Source organism: Macrobrachium rosenbergii, chromosome 42, assembly GCF_040412425.1.
Source record: "Macrobrachium rosenbergii isolate ZJJX-2024 chromosome 42, ASM4041242v1, whole genome shotgun sequence".
NCBI classification, from domain to species: Eukaryota; Metazoa; Arthropoda; class Malacostraca; order Decapoda; family Palaemonidae; genus Macrobrachium; species Macrobrachium rosenbergii.
In genome coordinates, this window is record NC_089782.1 from 43,506,910 (window position 1) to 43,533,821 (window position 26,912).

General features: G+C 36.1%; 1 protein-coding gene across 3 annotated transcripts in view; it reads right to left on the reverse strand.

The window, feature by feature from the left end:
- Nucleotides 1-2,031: 2,031 nt before the first annotated feature.
- LOC136828358 (ileal sodium/bile acid cotransporter-like) overlaps nucleotides 2,032-26,912 on the reverse strand; it is a 49,006-nt gene continuing 24,125 nt past the window's right edge. For 2 of the 3 annotated variants that reach the window (XM_067086304.1, XM_067086302.1), the window contains exons 2-8: nucleotides 10,093-10,337; nucleotides 9,140-9,358; nucleotides 7,266-7,442; nucleotides 6,045-6,267; nucleotides 5,640-5,857; nucleotides 5,280-5,429; nucleotides 2,032-3,689 (exon numbers count right to left, since the gene is read on the reverse strand). In XM_067086304.1, the coding sequence (XP_066942405.1) occupies nucleotides 3,426-3,689; nucleotides 5,280-5,429; nucleotides 5,640-5,857; nucleotides 6,045-6,267; nucleotides 7,266-7,442; nucleotides 9,140-9,358; nucleotides 10,093-10,332 (1,491 nt within the window). In that variant the 5' untranslated portion in view covers nucleotides 10,333-10,337 and the 3' untranslated portion in view covers nucleotides 2,032-3,425. Of the gene's footprint in view, nucleotides 3,690-5,279; nucleotides 5,430-5,639; nucleotides 5,858-6,044; nucleotides 6,268-7,265; nucleotides 7,443-9,139; nucleotides 9,359-10,092; nucleotides 10,338-25,798; nucleotides 25,967-26,912 lie in introns of those variants that run through there. The other variant, XM_067086303.1, reaches the window with a different exon arrangement.

A 26,912-nucleotide genomic window follows, 5' to 3' on the forward strand; every position in this document is an offset into this window, starting at 1 on the left:
TATCTTCAGCAAAGCTGAACCCAGTTTTTCCTACATCGAAAAATGCAAGAAGCAAATATTACGCATGCACGTCTACCATCTTGTTTATGACCAGCGTTGTGTACTTACAATAATGCCTAACAATATCACAGAAAAGATTAATGCATATATGTTGCAATAGTTAGATGAGTAATACAAGATTCTGAAGAGATTTGGATGTAAATCACTCTACAACTCATTCTAGTTTTATAACTCAATCAAGAAATTCCATGGACAATTGATAAAGATAAAATATACATAACTGATGATATTAAGACAATGTAATTGCCTTAATAACATCAAGAAATTTTTTGCAGGAGTATTTGCTTGTGGGATCATTTTTTTCATTCCTTGGGGCTGGTTATTGGTGAACAATATACAATGTCCTCCTGTTTATCGTTTTTGGCTCGCCAGTTCCTTCGTTATAGCTATCCCCATGTGAAAAATAGTGAATAAACTGTAAATTGTTACAAATTTTCATCCACTTGAGTTTCTTTACAAGCTCTTAAAATAATCTCTTAGATAAACAAAGTCACTTAACTCATAAAAAGAGGTAGTCTCCTTGCAGCAGGCATTATCCCATTCAAACTGCTGGATCAATGATGAACCCTAAGTACAAAATCTTTGGGAAACAACCCATGACTTGATTCACTACTTTCTGCTACATCTCGTTTAACTCGACAAAATAATCATTATCATTGATGTTTCTACATTACATTTTACTTTACAAGCTTAGAGGTCTTGCATGTTTCCTCTACTTTCTAACTTGGGCACTTTGCATCTATTCTCCATCTTTTCAAAATCTTCTCCAACACCTTTCTATTAGTTGACATCCCGACTTCTTCTGTATCTAGTAATTCTCTGCCAACTGACTGGTCCAGTGCCCTTTTCATGATTCCTGAGCACCTATTTATTTTCCAACCTGGGCATACCATTTCCTTTGAGGACTTCTCACTATGATAAAATCAGTCAATTGCATCTTCATTACGACAGATAAGTTAAATCATCATGTTTCACTTCTTAAACTTTTTGTTTTCCTCTACCATACTCTGTAAACTATTTCCTAGATTCATATCAATGAATGCATTCCAAATATTTTCCTTTTATATCCAACTGTGATTTGGAATGCTGTAAGTTTAATAGGCATATCAAATGGGAATCTTTTGTGTGGACAAATATTAAATTCTCTAGATCTGTTCTTTCAGGTGTCCTTAGTTGAAAATCTTGCGTAAATAAAGTACACGACAGGTTATGAAGAGGGTAAAAGCTTGGCTTCTAGTATGCTCTGTCCCCTTAAGGTTTATTCTTTAAGCTCTTTGTCATAAGGGCAAATGTTTTATTTTCTAGATCTATCACTTCATTTGTCAGTCTGGAAAAACTGCTGAACTATTTAGAAGGTTAGGCACCAAGATGCCGAAACTCCCTTGACCATCTGTGGAAGGTGCAATCAGCTAGAGCCTCTGGTAGCAAGATGACAAATATACAATAAGAGGATGAACTCTTTAAGAGTAATCAGTTGCTGTACTTCTCAAGCACACAGATGGAGTGATGGCAACACTTCCTGGATAAAACATTCTTATGACTGAGAAACCTCATGCTAGGTATGGCCTTAATACATAAGACATTTGTAGCATCATTTCATCAAGGACCTATACATCTCCTGGGGTGCTGAAGAAACTGAGAGATTGAGAGTAACACCACTACTGAGTTACATCGCAAGACTGTTAGGGTTTGCACGTAGGAGTTTCCTTGAACTGAAAACTGGAGCAATTTAAACCTGAACTCATATAAATGGATGGTAAGAGACCAAGGAATGAAAGAAAAGTAAAGATAAACAGCAATACAAATGCAGCCTAAAGGTCACTTCATAGAATCTTTAGCATCATGTATTCTGTGCTCACCCATCTTTATTATAATTATTATCATGAGGTAGTTAAACTAGAATTTTACTACAGAAGTTAACAACAGATGTTGAAGGGAGTTAAGAACAGATATTGAAAGGCAAAAAGGAAATTATGTTCCTTACCATTTATTATTGAATTTCTTTTGTAAAAATAATCTTGTCTGAGAGTGAGGAACTCTGTAACAATGGCATCATTTCTGACAATCTCAAATACAGTACACTTGTATCACAGTCATCCAAGACCTACCAAACTTAACCATAGCTGTACAAATGTAATGTTAGCCATTAATTCATAAAAACACTTTTAAACATAGCTCTGAATATGTCTCAGCATTAATAGAGTGCCCCCCTCCTTATCCACAATTTTATATAAATAACATATTGAATAAACACTGTATTTAGCTCTACTGTACATAGTTTCCATCAGAGCTGTCTCCCAAAATACATGAGATTCTAAAATTGTGAGAAAATAACATTCAGAATTGTACTTTGACATTTTTCAGATAAGAATTATTCTGATAATTCAAGCTTTTCACAAAATTTTATTTCTACATACAAAAGAAAGGACAAGAACTGAGATCAATAACAACAGGATTAAAACTTAGACTTTGAGCACCACCAAAAAATGTCAGCTACTTGAAAGTATGTGAGCACTGCAAATATTTATTCCACGTAATTACTATATAATTGTACAGCATCTGACAAATGTTTTAAATATCTTACCTTGCAATAACATACTTTTACAGAATATCTGTGATAAAAACAATACCAAAAATGAGAAACAATTTAAGTTTCCATGTCTTGGGTATCTGTGATAACTTTACATTTTCCATATATAACTGTCATTTACATATATAAGATCAGTCATTTACAGTATATTCTTTTGTGAAAATTATGCATGATGCTGCAAATTCAGCATGGAAATATTGAGTACCATTTCATACTGTAAAAGTTATTCCTAAACTATTATGCATGGACAACCAACTGCATCAACTTGACAGAAAACAACCTAAACTTCAATTATTTTCTATGAAATCTGAAAATAAACAGCTACAATTTGCTGTAGTATCTTCAAATCTGTCTTCAGGTGTATTTCTATCTATAATTCTATAAAAATATGCTGTTAATATATAAAAGAAACTGAGTGAAAAATATACCTGACATTATTTAACAGCACAACTGGTTTGTACTTTATTCACAGGAAAAAGTTGATTAGTTGCTTACTTTCTGGTTTTTTATTCACAGGAAAAAGTTTAGTTGCTTACTTTCTGGTTATAAAAACCGTGCTTTTCCATTTTGATTTGAAACTCCAGACTATTCCTAACAAGTTTCTTGATTGCATAAACATGTAAGTAATATGACATTGAGTTATAAAACTTCAGTCTCAACCGCACTCGCCTCATGAATGGCCATCATGAGTTTCAGGTATTCTTCAGAGTTTAACAATTTTGTCACAGTCTAACATGGTACTGAATATCAATGCAGGAAAAGGAAATTTGAGTATTTAGGCAATTGCAGCTTTACAGTTATCATTAGCGTCTTTGTGTAAAGGTGTAGTTGAGTCCGAGGGAGACATCTGCACACTTCCCTTCTCATCATCGTCCTCGTACTCTGAGCAGTCAATTTCATAATTTGAAGGCTTCTGACGGCACTTTTTGATTCGATTAAAGATGTATGCGATTGTGAGTGGTATTGGGGTCATGGTTGCAACAGCAACTGGAATCACCATAGTGATGTCGCCTAGTGGAGCAAACTTCTGCAATGCCAGCTGTAATAAAAAATATATATTTGTATATAGATAGTTTCTACCTGTTCTCACCATCATAACACACACACACCACTCAAGCCTAGGAAAAATTACACCAAAATAAAACCAATGAAAGGGCTTTGAAGTCTTCCAGTTTTAATGGCTACCTGACCTACATGATCAATATAAACAGCATACAGTACTGTATTTTCTTCACAACAAAAACATGGCATCTTTTAAAATCAAGTCTTAAATACAGTGAATAGACTGTCTTTTCATATAGAGCACTCTGAGAGTTGAGACTTTAACTTCAGAAGTCTGGATAATAATAATAATAATAATAATAATAATAATAATAATAATAATAATAATAATAATAATAATAATAATAATAATAATAATAATAATAATAATAATAATATGTCCTATTAAACAGGATGGCTGCATCATTCAAATTTTGTGTTGAGCCATAGTTCAAGTATTCCTTTTGGTGCTTCCTTGGTCGCTGATGTTCTGACCAGCCCAGCAGTCATTCTCAAAACAGGTGAGGTGATTCTAGAGACAAGGGGTGTGGGTGGTGGTATATATAGGGGGGCAGCATTGTGGACAGGAGCAGCGCTGAATTCTCACTGATCGTTAGGGGGTATTATGCCTGAGCAAAGCCTTCTTCCAACCAACAATGGCTGCACCCTTTCCCCTGTGCAAGCATTGGAGAAGGGGGTGGTATTGGGAGTATTACTGCCAGTGGATGGAGGCTCCAGTTGGTTCACTTGCTAGGGGTGTTGGCAGGCTGTGGCCTTCATACCAAAGTCAGGAGGAAGACAGTCTACTGCATGGTATCTGGACTGGGCTCCTCTTGATCATACAACTGACCACCACTGCTATACGTCCTCAAAGCCCTACACTTTGGAAGAGAGAAGCCAAGTCTAAATACCACGCAAGAGACGCTTCTTCCCAATGTCAGCATGAAGGCAAAACCTGCCAGCATCCCTGGCAAGTGAACCAATCAGGAGCCTCCATCACTGGCAGTGATCTTCCCAATACCATTCACTCCTCCCCGTCGCCCCAATTACAGGGGTAAAGGTGCAACCGAAAAGGCTTCACTTGGGCACAGGGCTTCACTTGGGCACATTACTGTAAGTCCCTGATGACCAATGAGAATTCAGCTCTTCTCCTGCCCACAGTGCTGACCAGAATTGTCTTGTCCATTTTGAGATTGATCGTCAAGCTCATTGTTACAATGCTCACAAGAAACACCGAAATGAATACTTGAACTACAACTCTGGAGTCCATCTGCTGAAAACCAGCTGTTGAATTCTACAGGTTTATCCCAGTTTCACTGCCTTCTTGGTTGTATAGATAACAAAAACTGCTGTGTACATACTCCACTGATGTATTTCTCTCTACCAAAGTAAGAACACTGGACAATTATTGCCCAATAATAATGTAGGACAAAAGAATTATACGGAAAATTATGAAGACTCTATATAAAATCAACTTTAATGATGCAGCCATCCTATTCAACACGACATTTTTAAGAGAGGGTCTACCTCGTTCTTAATAATAATATTAATATTAATAATAATAATAATAATAATAATTCAACCTTACCTTGAGAACACCAATTGATAATCCTGTGTTCTGAACGCCTGTCTCAATACTAATAGCAATGATTTCCTCCCAACTACGACGACAAACTACTGCAGCAACAGCACCAAAGATGAAGCCAAGCCATGGTAACAAGAGACCAGCCAAAGCCACCTACAATACAGTATCAAGAACATTATAATATAATTGCTGCAGCTGTGTTAAAAGGTAATATAAAATTTTGTAAATTACCAAACTAACAAATAATCTTAAAATATGAAACACAGTAACTGCTCTTTATACCACAGTAAAAGTGGATAACCAACACATTTATTGAAAATTCTCAACTTTCACTGAACTTCAGTCAATCTTGCATTTTCTTACCTTCCAATCGAAGAATGAAAAAATGTAGAAGTTGGCATATACACCAAATGTCATGATAAAGACAATGAAAATAACCGACAGTGGTTTCAGGCAACGCTTCAGCACAACGGCCACCCGTGGAGAATATCGTTTGATGAGCAGACCGATTGAGAGAGGGAGTACAAGGCCAACAACAAGCATGGCAATATTTTTGTAAGGTAGCTTTGAGTAATACCCATCTGAGAAATTAAATAAAAAAATATAAATGAGATTCCTCAAGATATTCTTTTTTTTATTTAGCAGACTTAAACTAAATCTTCATGAAACATGTCTGCACACAACCAAAATGTTTTTAATGAGTCAGTGAACACATTACAAGTACAATCACAATTTAAACTACTACAGTATACTGCACAGTAAATTCACCTTTGATAATGGTGCGAGCTAAGCCGTAGACCCAGAGTGGCAATGCTACAAAGGCTCCAACTGTTGATATGAACGTCATGGTGACAGAGAGGTCAAGGGAACCACCTAATATGTAGGTCCACATGTTGGATCCACCACCACCAGGAGAGCACCCAGTCAGGAAAAGTCCCAACCACATTTCTGGAGTATCATAAAACAGGCCAAAGCCAATTGCATATGAAACCTGTAATAAAATAAATATAATGCTTTAACTTGGTACGCATGCACCTGATACATCAATTTGTCTTCTACAAAGGAAATATACAAGTTGTGGTATAGAGACCACAGCTAGAAGCAACCAAATTTTAAATTCAAAATTAAAACAATCTTGACAAGCTTCAAAAAATTATTCAGGGCACAAAACACAAAAATTATTAAGCCTACAACTCATTAGTTGTAAAAGTAAATTTTTCAATGCCATTGCAAATACTATTGATACAAAAGCAGCCAACTGCTGAAAAGACACACAAAATAAAATACATTATCAATGATAGTTGTTAATTAAAAGCACAACTTGCATGTCAGATAACCAAACTAAGGAGCAATTCCATCTTTGGATGTGAAACTTATTTAAAACTCAAAGTTTAACTTCTCATAACTACCACCCAAAAATGAAATGGATGATAGGTTCATTACACACTTTGACTGGTGTTAATAATGATTAAAGTCTTTCTTACATAAGTGTTCTTTATTACAATTTCAAGCACTTTCCTTGGTTACCTTTCTTTCGATCATATTACTTATTTAATACTTACAGAAAGTATTAAGCCCTCTAATATTTGTAAGAGTACATAACAAACATCTAATCTTCTAAGCTTATTCCCATTTCTATACGGGTTTGCCAGCATAATAAAAAATAAGTCTAATAAAGATGATTAATCCTTTTACTCCCAAACAAAACCAAATATTGGCCAGTATTCAATCAAGATTCCATATCGCTAAATATAAAATGTATAGAGTCTACACCTTATGTACAATGAACTGAAGCCAAAACTGAAGATAATGACCAACACTTAAAAAAAAAAAAAAAAAACAAGGATGCTTGGTAACATCAACAAAGGTTTCATAACTTGGCATAAATTCAGCATTTTCCAATTGTCATAGTATCCACAGCAAACCAAAATAAAGTGATCAATAAAGAGTGTCAGGTGACAAGGAAATATACAAACTTATTTTTCTTACCAATGGCATAAAGAGGTATTGCGACATAAGGCCAATGAGGGGAGCCACAGGCTTACGAAGAGTCTTTTTGATAACTTGGAGGTCAATCGCACACCCCATGTTGATGTAGGCCACAATAACCATTGCAATGACGACATGGATGAAAATTTTGTCCAGAACTCTGTGACCTCGCTGTACCTAAAGGGGAATGTAACATAACATATTAGAGATGAACCGATCATATTTACAACTATGCAAGACAAGCACAAGAGCCAGTCATCGCATTTACACGTTCAGTAAGTGTACTTAGAGACTATGTTCAGTAAGTGTATTTAGAGACACCATGTTCAGTAAGTGTATTTGGAGACTATGTTCAGTAAGTGTATTTAGAGACTATGTTCAGTAAGTGTATTTAGAGACTATGTTCAGTAAGTGTATTTAGAGACTATGTTCAATAAGTGTATTTAGAGACTAAAGAGAATACAGAACTGTAATCAGAACTTCAAGTACATTCTGTTTAATTAAAACTACCCAATAACAAATTAACTGCTGCATGAAAAGGCTTGGAAACTACATAATTCTTGATGACCTTTAAAAAAGTCTTTTACTTGTTTAAGAAAATGAATGGCTTGGGCATCCTGATATGTGGGTGTTCTGTTAAAACTCAGTAGGTCCTGCAGAACAAGTTATGGCTCAATGCCATACCTATTCCCTCAAGATTTTTCTCATAATTTAACAACTGTAGCATGAAGAGTATGAAGAATTAGAGGAATTTATTTCTGGTGATAGAAATTCATTTCTCGTCATAACGTGGTTCAGATTCCACAATAAGCTGTAGGTCCCATTGCTAGGTAACCAGTTGGTTCTTAGTCACATAAAATAAATCTAATCCTTCCGGCCAGCCCTAGGAGAGTTGTTAATCAGCTCAGTGGTCTGGTTAAACTAAGATATACTTGACTTAACAACTGTACCCTCATTCACAGATATTAAAGCAACTAGTCTGAAGGGTGTAAGCAATTATCAAGTGTACACTCTGAGAAACAATACCGTTAAATTTTTTGTTGAGTAATTGTAGATCAATTAAAAAACCATCAACCCTCATAAAATATATAAAAACACTGTTATCTTTAATCTCTCTAAACATTCAATAAACAAGTCAGCTTGTAAATATTTACAATTAAATGTTCACATACTGAACACCTTTGTTTATTAAAATTTTCTAAGACAAAATAAATGTTCTCATAAATGTTCATTTTTGTATATTCTTAGTAAAGCAAACTAGTAAGAATAGATAGTTTATGTACAGAAAATGAATACTGGACAGTATTATCTAATCGAACTACTATTTGTAGATCAGAGTATTAACATCATCTAACTTGTAATTGCTCCTAAGACACAACAGAAAATTCTAAAAAGCTTCTTCCATTTCAGAATCAACATTATCATTTTCATTATTTCTGAATTCTAAGATTGAAAGCCAACAGCATTCCAAGATCAGTTTAAAAAAGAAACACAGATATCCATAAACTATAAACATTATTTTTGCACTACAATATAACATTTTTTCAAATCATGGTTCTTCTTTTTGGAAAGCTTAAATTTCAATGCTTTTTACTAACATATGTTTGTCATTATGTCATACATATAGTACATCAGCATAAAATCAAATAACAGACCAAAAAGAAAACACCGTAATAACACCTCCCTAGTAGCTTTCACTACACTAACATATATTACACATTTTCTTGTGATACTGTACAGCACCAACAATTCTCTATTATAAGACTGTGGCCATATTATGATTTCATAATTTCTATCATTGGCACAGAACAGTATCACATTCCCATACATTCCTATGACCTGTGGAGCATTTCGGAAATGGTCCACTAACTTACCTTGACCTTGACTGGTTCACTCTCCATTAGTTCTTCGTCATTTCCACCGCTGAGCACAAGTTTAACTTTCGTGAAGCCAAGGAATTTCCCTGAAATACTGAATGACCCTTCTATGGTGCCATTCTCGTGCCTTTCCACTTCGTCCAGCGACGGATTATCAGCAATTCGAATTTTGTCAGGTTCTATACTTATGTGGTCTAAGTTGTCTGGCCTTAGATCCTGAAACAGAATTTACCTTTGAATTAAAAATCTCAAATGCTTAAATAAACAAAAAATAACTAGAAACATATCTTAATACAAACAGTTGAATGTGAACGTGAAATATTAAAGCTAGATGTATCTGGGGACATCAGTTTCTTGTATAATTTACAAGTTATGGTACGAATGAATGTCAAAACTTATAAATCATAAAAAAATAAGCAGAAGATGATTCACCAGACATGAGATAAAAAGAAAAGTCTTCCAACTTAAGCAAAGTCTGCGGCTTCTCAGCAAAGGTGAACTGTCTTGTCTCATTACTGTAATGCTGACATAAACTGCAGTTTATTTCAACATCTTCAAATTGAAAAATATGAATGAATAGAAGAATTCTTATATTTATTTCAACCATACATACAATTAACAGCTGATAACTTTCTAGGTTATCTTTGTTGATAATGCTATATTACATCCCAAATAAGATGAAAGATTGGAGGTTATCATTGTAGAAAAAACCCAAAAACTTATAACCCTCATCATCAATTACATGGACATTTAAAAGACTTCCCAAAGACAAAACTGACTACGGGTAATATTACTTCAATATGAAATTTGCAAACTGGAAGTTTTCACACCTCACATACGTTATCTTCCACCATCACTTTCTCCACAACTTTTGGACCCGTAATTGCTTTCAAATACAGGACTTTCACCAATCTCTCTCATACCAAAAGGAGGAAAATAATAAAAAATACCTTTATCATCAATTCTCCTATGGCCTCAGCAGGCAAGTCATCAATGTAGAAAGTAACTTGTTTTTCCTCTCCTTCCTGTACGTCAAGATCATGAACCAAAGTGTCATTCAGGTGGAGCCGGACTTTCATGGTGGTGGCCTGAGCCACAGCTCCGACAATGGTGCCCAGCCCAGCTGCCCATACACACAGCAGCAGGCTGCCATACATTAGCACCAAATGGACAGGGTATAAAGGACACATCTTGTCTGAAATGAGAAAGAAAGTGTGTTATGTGAAAATGAAAAACCAGTAAAACATCTAATCTGCAAATACAAATTTTCTTCAGAAGGCATTGGCTCCATTAGAGAGCAGTCAGTAGGTTGTTCACTCTATCAGCTAAGTCAAGGATGAAACCTGAGTGTGGGAAATTTCCAGTCCTGCTGCCACTTTATGCCCCCCACACATAAGCCTCATCAGCAGCACATCACACCAACCTTACGCAGGTACTTGTGCATGGCAAACAAAACGATATACTGTATAAATAAAACTACAGTCACAGCAATATCATCCTTTTACTGCTGAAGCTAAGATGAACATCCAGATTTATGCCAGCATTCGAAAACTGGGTGAAGTTCAAGATGCTCATATTTGAAGGACAATCTAATGTGTGTGGATTGGGTGCCTTACTTGAAAAATGAGATTCTTAACTCTACAACTATAATGGCCTTATGGTTTTGGTTTATTTCTCACTCTTTACGCAATACTGAGAGAGAGAGAGAGAGAGAGAGAGAGAGAGAGAGAGAGAGAGAGAGAGAGAGAGAGAGAGAGAACCAAGGCCAAAAAAAAGTAAAAAAATGAAGAAACACGAGGCAGGAAATGAAGACAAAAAGACTCATTGTGCAAATGGATGACTAACGAACGGGTGAGATGGGTGTTGAAGGCAGGGGAAAGAAGGAAGGTGGGGGGGATGATGTAGGGAGCAGGAAGCTCAGACCAGACCTCAAGAAAACAAACTTCAGGTCTTTCGAATTCTTGGCGCGGAAGATACCCAGTAAATGAGATGAAAGGGGGGCCTTCTCTCGAAACTGTGATTGTATAATCATCCAAAGCAAAGGATGATGAAGAAGTGAGGGTGGGAGGGGGAGGGTTGGAGAAAGGATGGGGGAAGTGGTAAAACATAACACTGCAGAATAATAAGTGTTCGAATTGCTAACGGATTAAACTGTTTATTGCAAGTTACGTGATGGTATCATCGAGGTAAACTAATTGAATAGACAGCATTTTGATTTAGGAGAATTAGCCAAATGATGAAATTTCCAGATAAAAATAAAATGGTAGAAACATATGATACACGAGTACTGACTAAAAGCCTTTCATGAAAGTTGATGACGCAGCCAATTCAGAATGAAAGAGTTCAGAAGGATAAATGTTGAATTCACATTTTTCATAACAGAAAGAGGTGAATTCAAATGAAAGGTCGTTCAAAGTCAAACGCTACAAGAGATCCAACTGAAGCATATTTATAGTCTGTTGAATAACTGCTACAGACGAATCGGTCTTCATCAGTTTTTCATCAAAAAAGTTGGGACCAGGTTACTTATAAAACTATAATAAACAGGCTGACAAAAAAATCACATTAAAGAAAGACCGTGTTTAATATGTTGTCACATTCTGTATTGTTTTTTTTTTTATTATTATCACCCAAAAGTGCTACTGTACTTACTCGCGGGATATATTAAACAGCATCTCAGTTCTTAACACATTTACCTTTATAACACTGAAAAAGGAAGCCTAGATTATAGGTGTGTGTGTGTGTGTGTGTATATATGTGTGTATATATATATATATATATATATATATATATATATATATATATATATATATATATATATATATATATACACTCTGAAACAGGGACCAATAACATTTAACATTACTGATCAAATTTTCTTGACATGGTTTCCACTTGCTGAACAAAATCAACACAATGAAAAGAAAAGTAAGAATTCGCGTGTTGATTAACACAGAAAAAACTGAACGAAATTAAAGTAAAGTTTACGAAGATAACAATCACTAAGATAGAGGTAAGTCCGGCCAGATTAAAGAAGAAGAAGAAGAAGAAGAAGAAGCAGAAGAAGAAGAAGAAGAAGAAGAAGAAGAAGAAGAAGAATGAAAGTACTTCTTCAGGCCCGGTTACGTATGTTGCAGAGAGCAGCCGGGTGCCAAGACTAACCCCGCCATCATGTGATGACGAGACTATATACAAACGCACGTGATTAAACACTGGCTACGAGCTTGTGGAGGGGGAGTGAGTTTAGTTCGTCTACTGTAGTAACTTTCTGGATAGACCATATCGGTCTAAGTCTACGTCACGACTTAATTAGTTGTTATTATTATTATCATTATTATTATTATTATTATTGAAAAATACTCATAGTAGCATGAGTCTTGAAATGGAGAAACAAATCCACAGTTATGTATGGGTGCACATATTTAAAAACTGAAAAGGGAAATCGAACAGATTCCCAAAAGCTATGTACAGATTTATTTTTAAATATATGAACCCATACATAACTGTGGATTTGTTTCTCCATTATTATTATTATTATTATTATTATTATTACAAATAAAACAATAATAGTCCCCTCACAAAAAAGAGAAGAGAATGAGTAGACCACGCCTATTCAAAGACGTGGAATAGACTATGAAAAACCTGCATCTTAATCCGAAACTACGAAAAGTTTTGGACAGAGTCTCGAAATTTATAGGAAAAAAAAAAGAGACGTACGCCTGATTAATTATACAGTCAGGAACGTATTTAAGAAAAATAATTAGGAACGTATTTAAGAAAAATAATCTAAACAGTTACTTAAAAAGACGACACGTTCAAAATTACTTACCAAGACGACGCAGAAGGGGTTATGCAAATCGATGCATTGATTTCCTATAACTGTCTACCAGTTCCTATAACGATATGGTATTATCTTACGTTATAGTTAATCTATAACTTTCAGATAAATTATCTATATTTTATCATTTCGTCGCATGCCCACAGTCAATACTATTAAAAAAGTCAGGAGTAGAATTTAGGACGGCGAAAAAGGTCGGTGGTTGGTTTACATCACGGTCTAGACTCAAGACTGTGTTTTACATAAACCTGGCCTTATGCCAACACAAAGAATTACTTAAAGGCCCCCAGAACACAGGTTGGTGTTAAAGAGAATAAGAGGCCTGATATGGCCTACTGGACTCACGCCACGTAACTAAGAAGCAAGCGAAACAATGACGCAATTCCGAAAGTAACCACAAAACGTTAAACATGTAACAAATAATAACGAGGTATTCATGACGGTATTATGTAACTGAGAAAGATGAGTTCGATCACCTGACCAGTCGTGGATAGTAAAGGTGTGCATGGTCGCTTGTCGACTGTAGTGGGTTGCAAAAGATGAGGCCAAAAACAGAAAAGCAGACATGACTGATTCATGCTACGACATAAACCATTATGCCTATTAAACACGGAAGGGCCATGTCTCATTAAAATATTCATAATAATATGTCTATCTTCTCACTGAAATTCTTTTAAATACTGTACCTTACTCATGTCAATTCTTCGATGTTTTTTATAACACAATTTGACTTTAATTCGCAGTGCCTAGCCCTAGCCGCCCTCTCTCTCTCTCTCTCTCTCTCTCAAAATGGACACTGATAAGCTGCATGGCTCAGCCCGGTTAGAAGTATGTTGAAACACCGTTCACGTAAGCCACAGGACAACCGCAGAGCGAAGGGGCGCGCAAGCACGCCTCGAATATTTGCAAGACACACAGGCTTGTGTTTCCCCGGGTTGCGCCATTTTGGAAAGCCCATATTTCAAGTGCTCCGACGAAACGTAGTTTCACTTATATTTCGGTTACTAAAACATAGTTCGATCTTCATTCATATATACACATATATATATATATATATATATATATATATATATATATATATATATATATATATATATATATATATATAGGCCTATAAATATATATATATATATATATATATATATATATATATATATATACTGTATATATGTATATAATATAGTGTGTGTGCATGCAAAGCAATAAAAACTAACAATCCACTACATCCAATGAAATAACAGCATTTTCTGGCACATGTAAAAGTCGGAGGCAATTTCTGTGCAGCAAACCGTCAGCAGCACGCAAGCATCGCACAAGTTGGTTAGACGGACTTGCCATTATCTTTGCTAATAGCATACTGACCAGGCTCTTTACGTCGTCGATTACCTATGAACATAATTAGGCAGCTATAACATTAATCATAGGTATGACTTGAGAGAGAGAGAGAGAGAGAGAGAGAGAGAGAGAGAGAGAGAGAGAGAGAGAGATTTCGCGTGTAATGATGAATGACGGAATCGACAACCCGTCTCACAAAACTTCTCAGAGGTAATATAAATGGGTGACGATTACCTCGTCGAGGCTTTCCCGTTATGATGGAATACATTTTGATGGATGACTGTACACTCACGAATATATTTTTCCTTCCCCCGAAGGCAGCTAGAGCCGTTGATGCACCTCAGGTGGTGCACTGTAGACATTTCTTAAGTCTTTGCAGCGTCCCTTCGGCCACTAGCTACAACCTCTTTCATTCCTTTTACTGCACCTCCGTTCATATTCTCTTTCTTCCATCTGACTTTCCACCCTCTCCTAACGATTGTTTCATAGGGCAACTGCGAGGTTTTCCTCCCGTTACACCTTTCAAACCTTCTTACTGCCAATTTCCCTTTCTGCGCTGAATGACCTCGTAGGTCTCAGCATATTCTATATTTTTCTTTCACCTCTCTCTTTCTCTAGTTGTACCCCCGACAGTCTACCTACATCCAGGTACATAATTCAGAGTTTAGGTCAACAATGGCATACAATTTTCAGAGCACAATACCATATCGACCTTCCTCGCCCAAAGGTTTGGTAATCGTACCCTGGGCACTCAATTCGTCAGCTGAACGTGCGCGCGCGCTTCAGAGAGAGAGAGAGAGAGAGAGAGAGAGAGAGAAAGGCTGACCTAGAAGTGCAGAGAGAGAGACAACCTGTCTGGCAAACCACTCCCACCTCTGCATGACATTCTTCACAATGAGTCTGGCATGACGGGGCTTGAAAGAGAGAGAGAGAGAGAGAGAGAGAGAGAGAGAGAGAGAGAGAGAGAGAGAGAGAGAGAGAGAGAGAGAGAGAGAGAATCATCACGAAGTAAGAGTACGGAGAATAAACGCTAATGAAGAACTTTAAATAATTACGGCGACCGTTATGTTAACACGGCGATATTCATAACTTCATCCTGACGTATAATACTTTTGATATCATTCTGCAAGTGTCCTTGATGGTGATGAGTTCAAAAGACACTGCAATGGTATTTTAGACCGTCATGCCCAACTTTAATAGTTTTTCAGACTAATGTTGTTTAGAGATGTACGGCATTTTCTGTTTATTAAACTATCTGTAATCATTTATCATTATACACTTTCTGCTTTCTGTATTTTTACGCTAAGGCATTCTACCATATAGAAGCTTGCTTTGCCAATTACAATTCATTTAAGCTTCCATCATATCAACGTCACTTACACATTTCGAATAATAATAATAATAATAATAATAATAATAATAATAATAATAATAATAATAATAATAATATGAAGGGAGTAGACCCTCTTTCACTCAGGTCCTGTTAAAAGGAATGGCAGCATCTGCTGAACTGTCATGCAAGAACAGAAAAGACTGTATCAAATCGGGTGGTGGAAGCCGAGCCTCGGGTCGTGGAAGCCGAGCCTCGGGTCATGGAAGCCGAGCCTCGGGTCGTGGAAGCCGAGCCTCGGGTCGTGGAAGCCGCGCCTCGGGTCATGGAGGCCGCGCCGCGCCTCGGGTCATGGAAGCCGAGCCTCGGATCGGGGAAGCCGCGCTCGGGTAGTGAAAGCCGAGCCTCGGGTCATGGAAGCCGCGCCTCGCGCCGCGCCTCGCGTCATGGAAGCCGCGCCTCGGGTCGTAGTCGGGTCATGGAAGCCGCGCCTCGGGTCGTGGATGGAGGCCGCGCCGCCCTCGGATCGGGGGAAGCCGCGCTCGGTTAGTGGAAGTCCTCGGGTCATGGAAGCCGAGCCTCGGGTCGTGGAAGCCGCGCCTCGGGTCATGGAAGTCGGATCGCCGCGCTCGGGTAGTGGAAGCCGTCGGCCGATAATCGGCTCTTCTCGGCGTGGAAGCCGAGCCTGACCGACCCTATACTGGGTCGTTGGCCTCGGGAAGCCGCGCTCGTGTAGTGGAAGCCGAGCCTCGGGTCGTGGAAGCCACGACGTGGCTTACCCGAGCACCCGCTGTTTCCGCGCCGAGGAGATCCGAGGAGACCCACGACGCGGTTCCCTTGTCCGGAGAGCAAGCGAAAGATGCCACTGCTTCTTCCGTTGAAGAAGACAGACCGTGGGAGGGCCTATGGAAGATCTACTTTTGGGCCCATGTGCCTTCTTACGGTCGGGAGAAGCAACCCTCTCCTTCTTTGGGTCTGTCCGCATAACGGGACCTTTAGAAGGAGACGGGGAGGAGGCGAAGACAGGCGATGAAGAAGAACGGTACTATTTTACTTTAAAAAAGTTATTAGACTATTTTACGATCAGTTAAAATAATGTGGTAAAAATATTTATTTACACAAAGCCCGACCCTGTTTCTATCCCTTCAAGTCGGCAGAATCTTGTTCTGACTGATGTCTTTGATAAAAAAGAAATTTTTTTTTATCTGACTGACGTCTTTGATAAAAAAGAAAATGTTTTTTTTTATCTGACTGACGTCTTTGATAAAAAAGAAAATGTTTTTTTTTATCTGACTGGCGTCTTTGATAAAAAGAAAATGTTTTTTTTATCTGACTATCTGATAAAAGAAAATGTTTTTGATCTAAAAAAACTTTAAAAAAAACACGAGACGATAAAAACAGGAAAAATAAAAAAGGAAAAACAATGGCATTGTTGAAAAGGCTCTTCAGGGGGGCTTTTGACCCTTCACTATCACCGTTGTCACCGTCACAAGGTGATCGCAAAGTCATGTTGCAAATGGGTACTTGCTGATGCAATTCGTTTTCAGTCACCGGTGGGTGATGATGGTGCGAGAATGAATAAATACGGGGTGAACAATGGTAAATGGTTGAGTGATGAGATGACTAGTTATAATACACATACATACGTACATACACACACATACAAACACATATATATACATATATGTGTGTGTAGTGTTTTAAGTACATACGAGTAATCACACGAACAACGACATCATGTACAATATCTAGAAAGAGGTGTAAGCCTTCATAAAAGTAATAAATATAAAAACACCATCAAATATAAAAAAGCAGAAAAAATAAAATTGAATAAAAAAACTAAATTTAAACATTTCTGCATCAGCTGTTACAAAGGGCGTAAGCCACCGAGATAATCACGTGCATGAAATTGCTAAAACAAAATTGCTATCTCACGCTCACCTCGAGGCACCTAGATGTCCGGTTCACAAGTCAACCTTAAAAATATACTTTAGAGGCCTCTCACACCTCACTGAAACCCACGAACACTCACAAGAAACTCCTAAGTCCTTCGCAAATGTCTAGGTGAACCATTAACACTCACATCAAACTCCTAATTCTTTCGCAAATGTCTAGGCGTTAGTTTTTTCTAGGGTGAGGTTGCTAGCCCCAACCCCAAGACCAAAGGATAGGCAGATAGAATTTAGGCCAAAGGCCAAGCGCTGGGACCTGTAAGGTCATTCAGGGCTGAAAAGGAAATTGAAAGGTTTGGAAGGTGTAACAGGAGGGAAACCTCCCAGATGCACGATGAATCAACTGTTACGAGAGGGTGGAAAGAAAGATATAAAAAAGATAATATGAACGGAGGTACAGTAAAAGGACTGAAAGGGTTTGCAGCTAGGGGCCGAAGGGGTGAAACCACAAAGATCCTTAAGAAAGTGGTGTTTTATGTGCATCTCGAAATCTTTCGTGAACAATATGACGGAAAACAAAGATATGCAGGAACGACGTGACGGATAACAGAGATGTCAGAGCGAGCATTTCTGTGTGTGTGTGTGTGTGTGTGTGTGTGTGTGTGTGTGTGTGTGTGTGTGTGTGTGTGTGTGTGTTCAAGTGAAGCGTAGTAACCTTCACCCTTATCAACTTCAACTAAAGTACAGATGAGAAGACAATGCCGAACAAGCTAGCGCTCGCTCTCTCTCTCTCTCTCTCTCTCTCTCTCTCTCTCTCCTTGACCATAATCTACGCGTTTTTTTTTTTTTGTACATGGGAAACCTGCGCTGTAATAACGTAGGTCAAAGACCAAGGAGTACACATACATAGGCTACATACATACATACATACACACATATATTTACATATATGTGTGTGTGTATCATTACCACAAGGAAACATTAAAGCCTGGGTGTAGGTCCTAACCGGTTTCGGCTTTATTTACAAGTCTTAACGAAGAACTGATATATAGATGAAGAAAATAACCATATATACTGTATATATGTGTATATATATACATATATATGCGTGTATATATGTGTATGTATATATATATATATATATATATATATATATATATATATATATATATATATATATATATATATATATATATATATATATATATATATATATGCTGGGGAGCAGCTTAAACAAACATAAAGACCGCTGAAAACCCAAAATCCACACCTAACAGCTGCAACACACACATATATGGTAAACTGTTGAACCAGTGTTTCCCTTTCCAAACATGTGTCGGACCAGCGTAAAGCTAAACAGGCTCGCTATCAGTAAAACACACGTCCAAAAGACATATTTCCAAACAAGGTTAGGCAGTGTTGACGCCAACAAACTTTAGGAGGGTCCACAAAGAAGAAAAACTGGCAGGATTTTTTTTGAAGTGTTCTGTACCCTCGAGACATTCACACAACTAAATGAAATAGGAGACTTAATTGTGAGGTTGACGTTACTTGCTCTTTATATATATATATATATATATATATATATATATATATATATATATATATATATATATGTATATATATATATATATAACGCATCTACATACTGGTACAATCTGAATGACACTTTCCCCGATTAGCCGAACATCAAATATGGACAACTTCTGAGATATTTGCATTTTCCCTCGACATAAAAACTAAAAGTCTATTATATGAGTACTTCAGAAACAGGTGATCCGGTGCAATTTGGACCCTAGACCTAAATTCAGAATGAACAAGAGTGCCAATGAAGAAGAAGAAGAAGAAGAAGAAGAAGAAGAAGAAGAAGAAGAAGAAAAGAAGAAGAAGAAGGAAAACAGATGCGAGTTCTGTGTTTGCTACAAACCCAGTTCCGCTTGCCAGGAGATTTCAAGGCAGCTGTCACTCCTATCTAATCATAAGCATCAAGTTTCCCCCTCCTCTCTCTCTCTCTCACACACACACACACACACACATACACACACACATATATATATATATATATATATATATATATATATATATATATATATATATATATATAAATATATATATATATATATATATATATATATATATATATATATTATATAAATAGTATATATATATATATATATATATATATATATATATATATATATATATATATATATATATACTGTATATATATACCGATAAAGTCCTCCCTCTTATGGGTGTGGCTACTAAGAAAACTTAAAACCACAGTTTCTGGCACGAAAGTCCTTTAATTGCAAAAACAAAGAACTCACTGCGTATAAAAACCTCCCACTAAAATACATACATAGGCTACATACATACATACAAACCCACCCACACACACACATAATTATATATATACATCGTTCAAACTGCAAAGTTAAGCAACGTTCATTGTGGTCAGGCTCCCACAGGTGACCACCCACAGACGCCAGACGCCTCTGGCACCTAAGCGTAAGGCAAGCAACCTCACTCCACTGATGTTTGCTAAAAAAAACCCACAGGGTGCTAGGTTACAACCTTCTGGCGCTAACCCCACAAAGGGAAGAAGACTACCGTTAAAAGAAAAAAAACACGAAGAAGGAATGCCTTATTAATGCAGTTCGAACAGACGCAACAGCAATTGGAAATCCTTGATCCACTGGAGTAGGGTGACTTTCACTTCTACCGCCTATGTCATGTCTGCAACATAATTCACCTCCGAAAGAAGGCTGCCAACAGACACATGATCCGTTGAATAACGTGTTACTGAGGTCATTGCAAACTCCGTGCATGCTGATCTTATCGGAAGTATCTCTGAAAATCCCGTTCGCTTATGTATGTATGCATGTATGCATATACGAGAGAGAGAGAGATTGGAGAGGCCTGAGAGAGAGAGATAGAGAGAGAGATATATATATATATATTTTATTGGAGAGGCCTATATATATTCATAAATATATATATATATATATATATATATATATATATATATATATATATATATATATATATATAGAGAGAGAGAGAGAGAGAGAGAGAGAGAGAGAGAGAGAGAGAGAGAGAGAGAGAGAGAGAGAGAGAGAGAGAGACTAATCTGACACGAGTATCAAGCGTCTTGTCTCCAAGCGCGGTCTGCAAAAGGCCACGCATAGTCACAAAAAAAAAAAAAATTCTTCACTCGATAAAATCCCGAGTCATGGATGACGACGAAAGTAAAAGGTAAAAATCAAATAAACGATAAAAAGTTATCCAGAAAACTGACAAGTCATTTCATGTTGGGTAGCAATATCCAAGTAAATGTCAATATAAAACGAAACTGAAGTAACTGGAAAAATCATCAAAACGGAAAAAAGACAATAATTCCAGATTAGTACGGCTTTAAAAATACAAAGAAAATAACGGTATGATATAATAATGTCCTTGTGGCCAAGATAATAAGTATTATTGCAAACTTATAAAAAAAAGATATCAAAGATAATAATAATGTTATATGGGACATGGAAAAAATTAATAGAAATGAGCAAATAACACATAATAATGTACCAGTTTACAAAAAAAAAAAATTAAATAAAATTAAAAATACTGAGGAAACAGAAACATGAAATTATAATGAGAGAGAGAGAGAGAGAGAGAGAGAGAGATTTATTGCTACTAAAACTGGCATCACAACATCTAGGTTATTGCTGCACACGCACACACACACACACACACAGAGAGAGAGAGAGAGAGAGAGAGAGAGAGAGAGAGAGAGAGAGAGAGAGAGAGACTCAATGACTGATTTATAAGTACTAAAACTGGCGTCACAACATCTAGGTTATTGCTGCAGAAAGAGAGAGAGAGAGAGAGAGACAATCTAACTCTCAGACAAATGTAAAGAAAACCCTACCCAAACTGGCATCAAACATCTAGGTTATTGCTGAATCAAGAAGACAATACGAAAACAAGAGAAAAATGTAAACCTTTCCATGACGGGAATGACGCCCACCGTATTCCGCTGTTATTTTCCAGTCGGGCAATCACGTCACGCCAACCGATTCCAGCGCGGTTACGTAACTTCTCCAAGGCTGCGTAACACTCGGAAGAAAGACGTCCCCTTTTAAAATTAATGCGCTCTGTGGTGGATTTCAAGGTCGGAGACGTAAAGAATATGATAAATATATCTTGAACAAGTTACTTTGGGAAGGAGGCGCGGTTCAGCCATTCCACTCAGATCTGGGCAAAAGGTTTCTTTGCTCTGTCTGATGTATTGGCAATTTTCGCCTTATGTGAATCCAGTCATTTTTTCTCTATTTTTTTTTACTGGTTTTGGATTTGTTACCTTACACATACACACACACACTCATATATATATATATATATATATATATATATATATTTATATATATATTTTTACTATATATATATATATATATATATATATATATATATATATATATATATATATATATATATATATATATATATATATATATATATACACACACACATACATACATACAGTACACATACACATAAATAGATACATATATAACTTTGTGTGTGTAAAAGGTAATAAAATCAAAAGCAGAAAAAAAATGAAAAAGGCTTTTGAATTCACATAAGACCAACACTGCCAGGCGAATATCAGACACGGACAGCAAGCAAAGTGGAAGCACGACAGGCAATTAACAAAACTGTGACAAGTACTCAATCAAGAAACTTTCACTGGTAAGAGAACGGAATACAGAATTTAGGCCAAAGGCCAAGCACTGGGACCTACGAGGTCATTCAGCGCTGAAACGGAAACTGACAGTAAGAAGGTTTGAAAGATGTAACAGGAGGAAAATCTCTCACTATGAATCAATTGTTAGGAGAAGGTGGAAAGTAAGATCGAAGAAAGAGAATGTGAACGGAGGTACAGTAAAAGGAATGACAGGCTCACACGTTATAAAGTAATATGAATAACGCCAAATAAATAAAAAATTAGACTAATGTATCAATGTCAGCGATTACAGTTCGTATGACGAAAAAAAAACACATATTACAGAATTTCAGTGTAATAAGAGGATTAGTGGTTGAAGAGAACGCCAGTTAGTTACAATATCTCACTGTGAGCGCCAAACTAAAAAAATAAGACATCATAATCATTATCATCATCATACGGCTGCACAGATGTTCAATAATAATAATAATAATAATAATAATATGACTACAAAGATCTTCACTAATAATACTGATATTAACAATAACAATACCGACACCAAACATATGTACATAAGCTCAATTATAACAACAAGAAAACATAACATCGCCAGATCCTACCACGAAACAAACAACATCAGAACGTCGACGGAACAAAACACATCAGAACATCGGCACCATAAAAATGCACTTTAAAATGACGAACACAAATGCAGCAATCTTCTCTCTTCTGCGCATGTCGGCGTTCCTTTTTTTTTTTAATAATCATGTCAAGGTGAGCGAGTTAATCACGCCGACGCGGCTTCGGGAAGGCCAACGTGGCTTGAGGAGAGAATTGCCGCGGTGTTTCCCACAGTTGACAGCGCGAGAGGCTTTTAAAGATGGGTGGTTTATAAGGATGACAGTTATTACTGCTATTATTATTATTGAATAATGGTGACAAAATCTAAACTGAAACGTTAGTAATCATAAACATATCAATGATGACAATAGCATCACAATAAGAGAAATAATAATAATAATATAATAATAATAATAATAATAATAATAATAATAATAATAATAATAAAATAACAATTTTTGAAAGTAAATTGTATTTTTCTAACTATATCCTTTACATTAGGAGATACTTTCCTAATGTAAAGGACCGAGGGTTTGTATTATATTGTGAACAAATAACAATTTTTGAAAGTAAATTGTATTTTTCCTAACTATACAAAATACATTAGAAAGTATCTCCTAATGTAAAGGACCGAGGGTTTGTATATTGTGTCGGAACAAATAACAATTTTTGAAAGTAAATTGTATTTTTCCTAACTATACAAACCCGAGGTCCTTTACATTAGGAAAGTATCTCCTAATGTAAAGGACCGAGGGTTTGTATATTGTGTCGGAACAAATAATAATTATTATTATTATTATAAAATGATACTGCATCTAAGTAAACCAAGTCAATTACAAGGTGCTTTAGAGACAAGAGCCCGTGCAAGCGCATGGGTAGCTTATCTAAAAAAAAACAAGTAAAAATTTCGCCGGTTTCTTCGGCGCAATCGAGTTTTCTGTACAGCCGCTACAACGTATGATCAAGGCCACCGAATATAGATCTATTTTTAGGTGTTCTCAGTATAAGGCTCTATGAGCCGCGGTCCATGAAACTTTAACCACGGCCCGGTGGTGGCCTATCCTATATCGTTGCTAGAAGAACGATTATGGCTAACTTTAACTTTAAATAAAATAAAAACTACTGAGGCTAAAGGGCTGCAATTTGGTCTGTTTGATGATTGGAGGGTGGATGATCAACATACCAATTTGCAGCCGTCTAGCCTCAGTAGTTTTTAAGATCTGAGGGCGGACAGAAAAAGTGCGTACAGGAAAAACAAGTGCGAGACTACCAGAGAACATCTGAAGGGCAAAAAGGACACTGAAACACTTAAAAAGAACAGATGTTTCACAAAACAATTTATCACCATGTCCAACATGTATCCTTAGTGAATTTGATTTACCAGGCACCTGCAAACACCTGTTCTGCACGTCATGTAAATTTTTATGCAGAGGTTAAAAGGAACACGTACGTGTGTATTTGCAAAAATAAAAGGCGAATTAGAATTTTATTAAAAACTAAGGGGCAATTTAGACTTTATTAAATTTAAGACGTAATTATATATTTTTTTAAATAAAATGCAAACTATATTTTTTACATTAAAATAACAGGCAAATTATATTTATTAAAAATAAAAGACATCAGATTTTTTTTATTAAAAATAAAAGGCAAATTAGATGCTTTATTAAAAATAAAAGGCAAATTAGATGTTTCATTAAAAAGGTAAATTAGATGTTTTATTAGAAATAAAAGGCATATTAGATGTTTTATTAAAAATAAAATGCATATTCGATGTTTTACTAAAAATAAAAGGCATGTCAGATGTTTTAGTAAAAATAAAAGGCATATTAGATGTTTTATTAAAAATAAACAGCAAATTCGGTGTTTTATTAAAAATAAAAGGCACATTAGTTGTTTTATTAAAAATAACAGACATATTACATGTTTTATTAAAAATATAACGCAAATTAGATGTTTTATTAAAAATAAAAGGCCTATTAGATGTATTATTAAAAAAAAGGCATATTAGATGTTGTATTAAAAATAAAAGGCAAATTAGATGTTTTATTAAAAGGCATATTAGATGTTGTATTAAAAATAAAAGGCAAATTAGATGTTTTATTAAACATAAAAGGCAATTTAGACTAATGAAAAAAAGGCAAATTAGAATTTTTCATTAAAAATAAAAGGCAAATTATTTTTTAAAATATAAAATAAAAGGTAAAATAGACCTTTCCTGTCCTCAAAAAAAAAATCCGGGGTGCTGAAGTCCCCATACTGATAACAAAATCACAAGTTATCGAAAGTTTAGGTTTGTCCAGGAGACTCGGTGAGGAAACTGCCGTCTTCGATTCGCTAATCCGTAAAAAATACGTTTGATATGGAATTAACCTGAGGGCCTGAGCTGGGGATCAAGTCATAAATTTTAACTCTTATATCACATCGAGGAGCGATTTAAAATATAGGTGAGTAATTTGATAACGGAAAATCTATTCGCCTTCAGTGACATCGATGTTTTCTGTATAATGTAATACGGTAATAGATATAGCTACTTTAAAATTACAAAAACATACACGATATATATATATATATATATATATATATATATATATATATATATATATATATATATATATATAACTTATTCGAAACCTCTGAACCTACCAAGATCCGGTTAAATCCAGAAAAAAAAACTCCCAGGAACAACTTAAAACAACACTATAAAGATATCGGCGAGCAACTTCATTAAGAAAACTACATTCGCATCCACGGAAATATTCAATTTATTTCAATGAGATAACAGAATGTGTTTAGAGCATACGTTACATATACTATACACATTATATATAATATATATATATATACGTATATATATGTGAATGTATGTATATATATATATATATATATACATATACATGCATACACAAACTTCTGAACATACCAGGATCCAGTTACATCCAGACACAACTTCCAGTAACCGCCAGAACCACGAACCTCCTTCACGACCTCCCTGGAGACAACTGAGCTCAGTCCAGGTCCAGGAGAAGCTGGGACTGGGAGCGAGGAAGGGAGAGATTCTAGCTTCCTGGAAATCCCCAGATATCCCCCCACTCCCTACCATTCTCCCCGCCCAACACCCTTCTGTATCCTTCTTCGCCACAAACATTAGGGGATTTTTCCCTGGAAATCTCGTGGCTACGTCATCAGCTCGTATTATATTCTCTCGTAATTCCGGTGTGGGGTTCCTTGTGAGTCTTTGATCAGCAATGGTTACGTCTATCCAGTTTAAAGATCCTTTAAAAATAGACCGGAATGTTTGACTGATTGATTTATGGTTGATGAATCTGGCGTTACAACATCTAGGTTATTGAATCTATTATTAACTGACGGGCTTGAATGTAAAATGATAGATTTAAACCCCAGAGTTGCATAAGACATTAAGACTCGATACAAGTTTTTATCGAATTCAGTATAACAAATACAGAACTTTGTACCTCGTAAAGATAATAAAAAAGACATGGGAGTTTTATCGAGATCAAGACATTACAAAAGGAAAGTTTTTCCCGTGTTCAAAATATATGGTATTACAATTTCCTTTTGTTTTTATAAGTACGCCTGGAACAAAGGAGTTTCATCTTATTTACAGTATGAGACAATAAATAACAAGTTAAATACTTGCTTAAAATAAAAAAAAACAAACAAACTAAGCTATGGTCATTTAAACACACACACACGCACAAACACCATCTCCAATGACCGGATAAAGGTGCCAGAGACCAGGCGTAGGGTTACCTATCCTGCCAAAAAATAAATAAAAAAAATTAAAAACGTTAAACTTGCCATTAAACCTTAGCAGTCAGGTGTAAGCGGAAATAGACCTAAATAAGACGCGAAAGCAAAAGAAGGAGAAAGCTGCTTTATCACCTAATCGTTAAACAACGCACGCAATATCTCTGTACTTTTGCATACATTAAGCAATAATGGCTCCAAAATTCCCTGCGAAGGATATCATACATGTTAACGGATGTCTGTCGCAATATATCCTGTGGGGATTT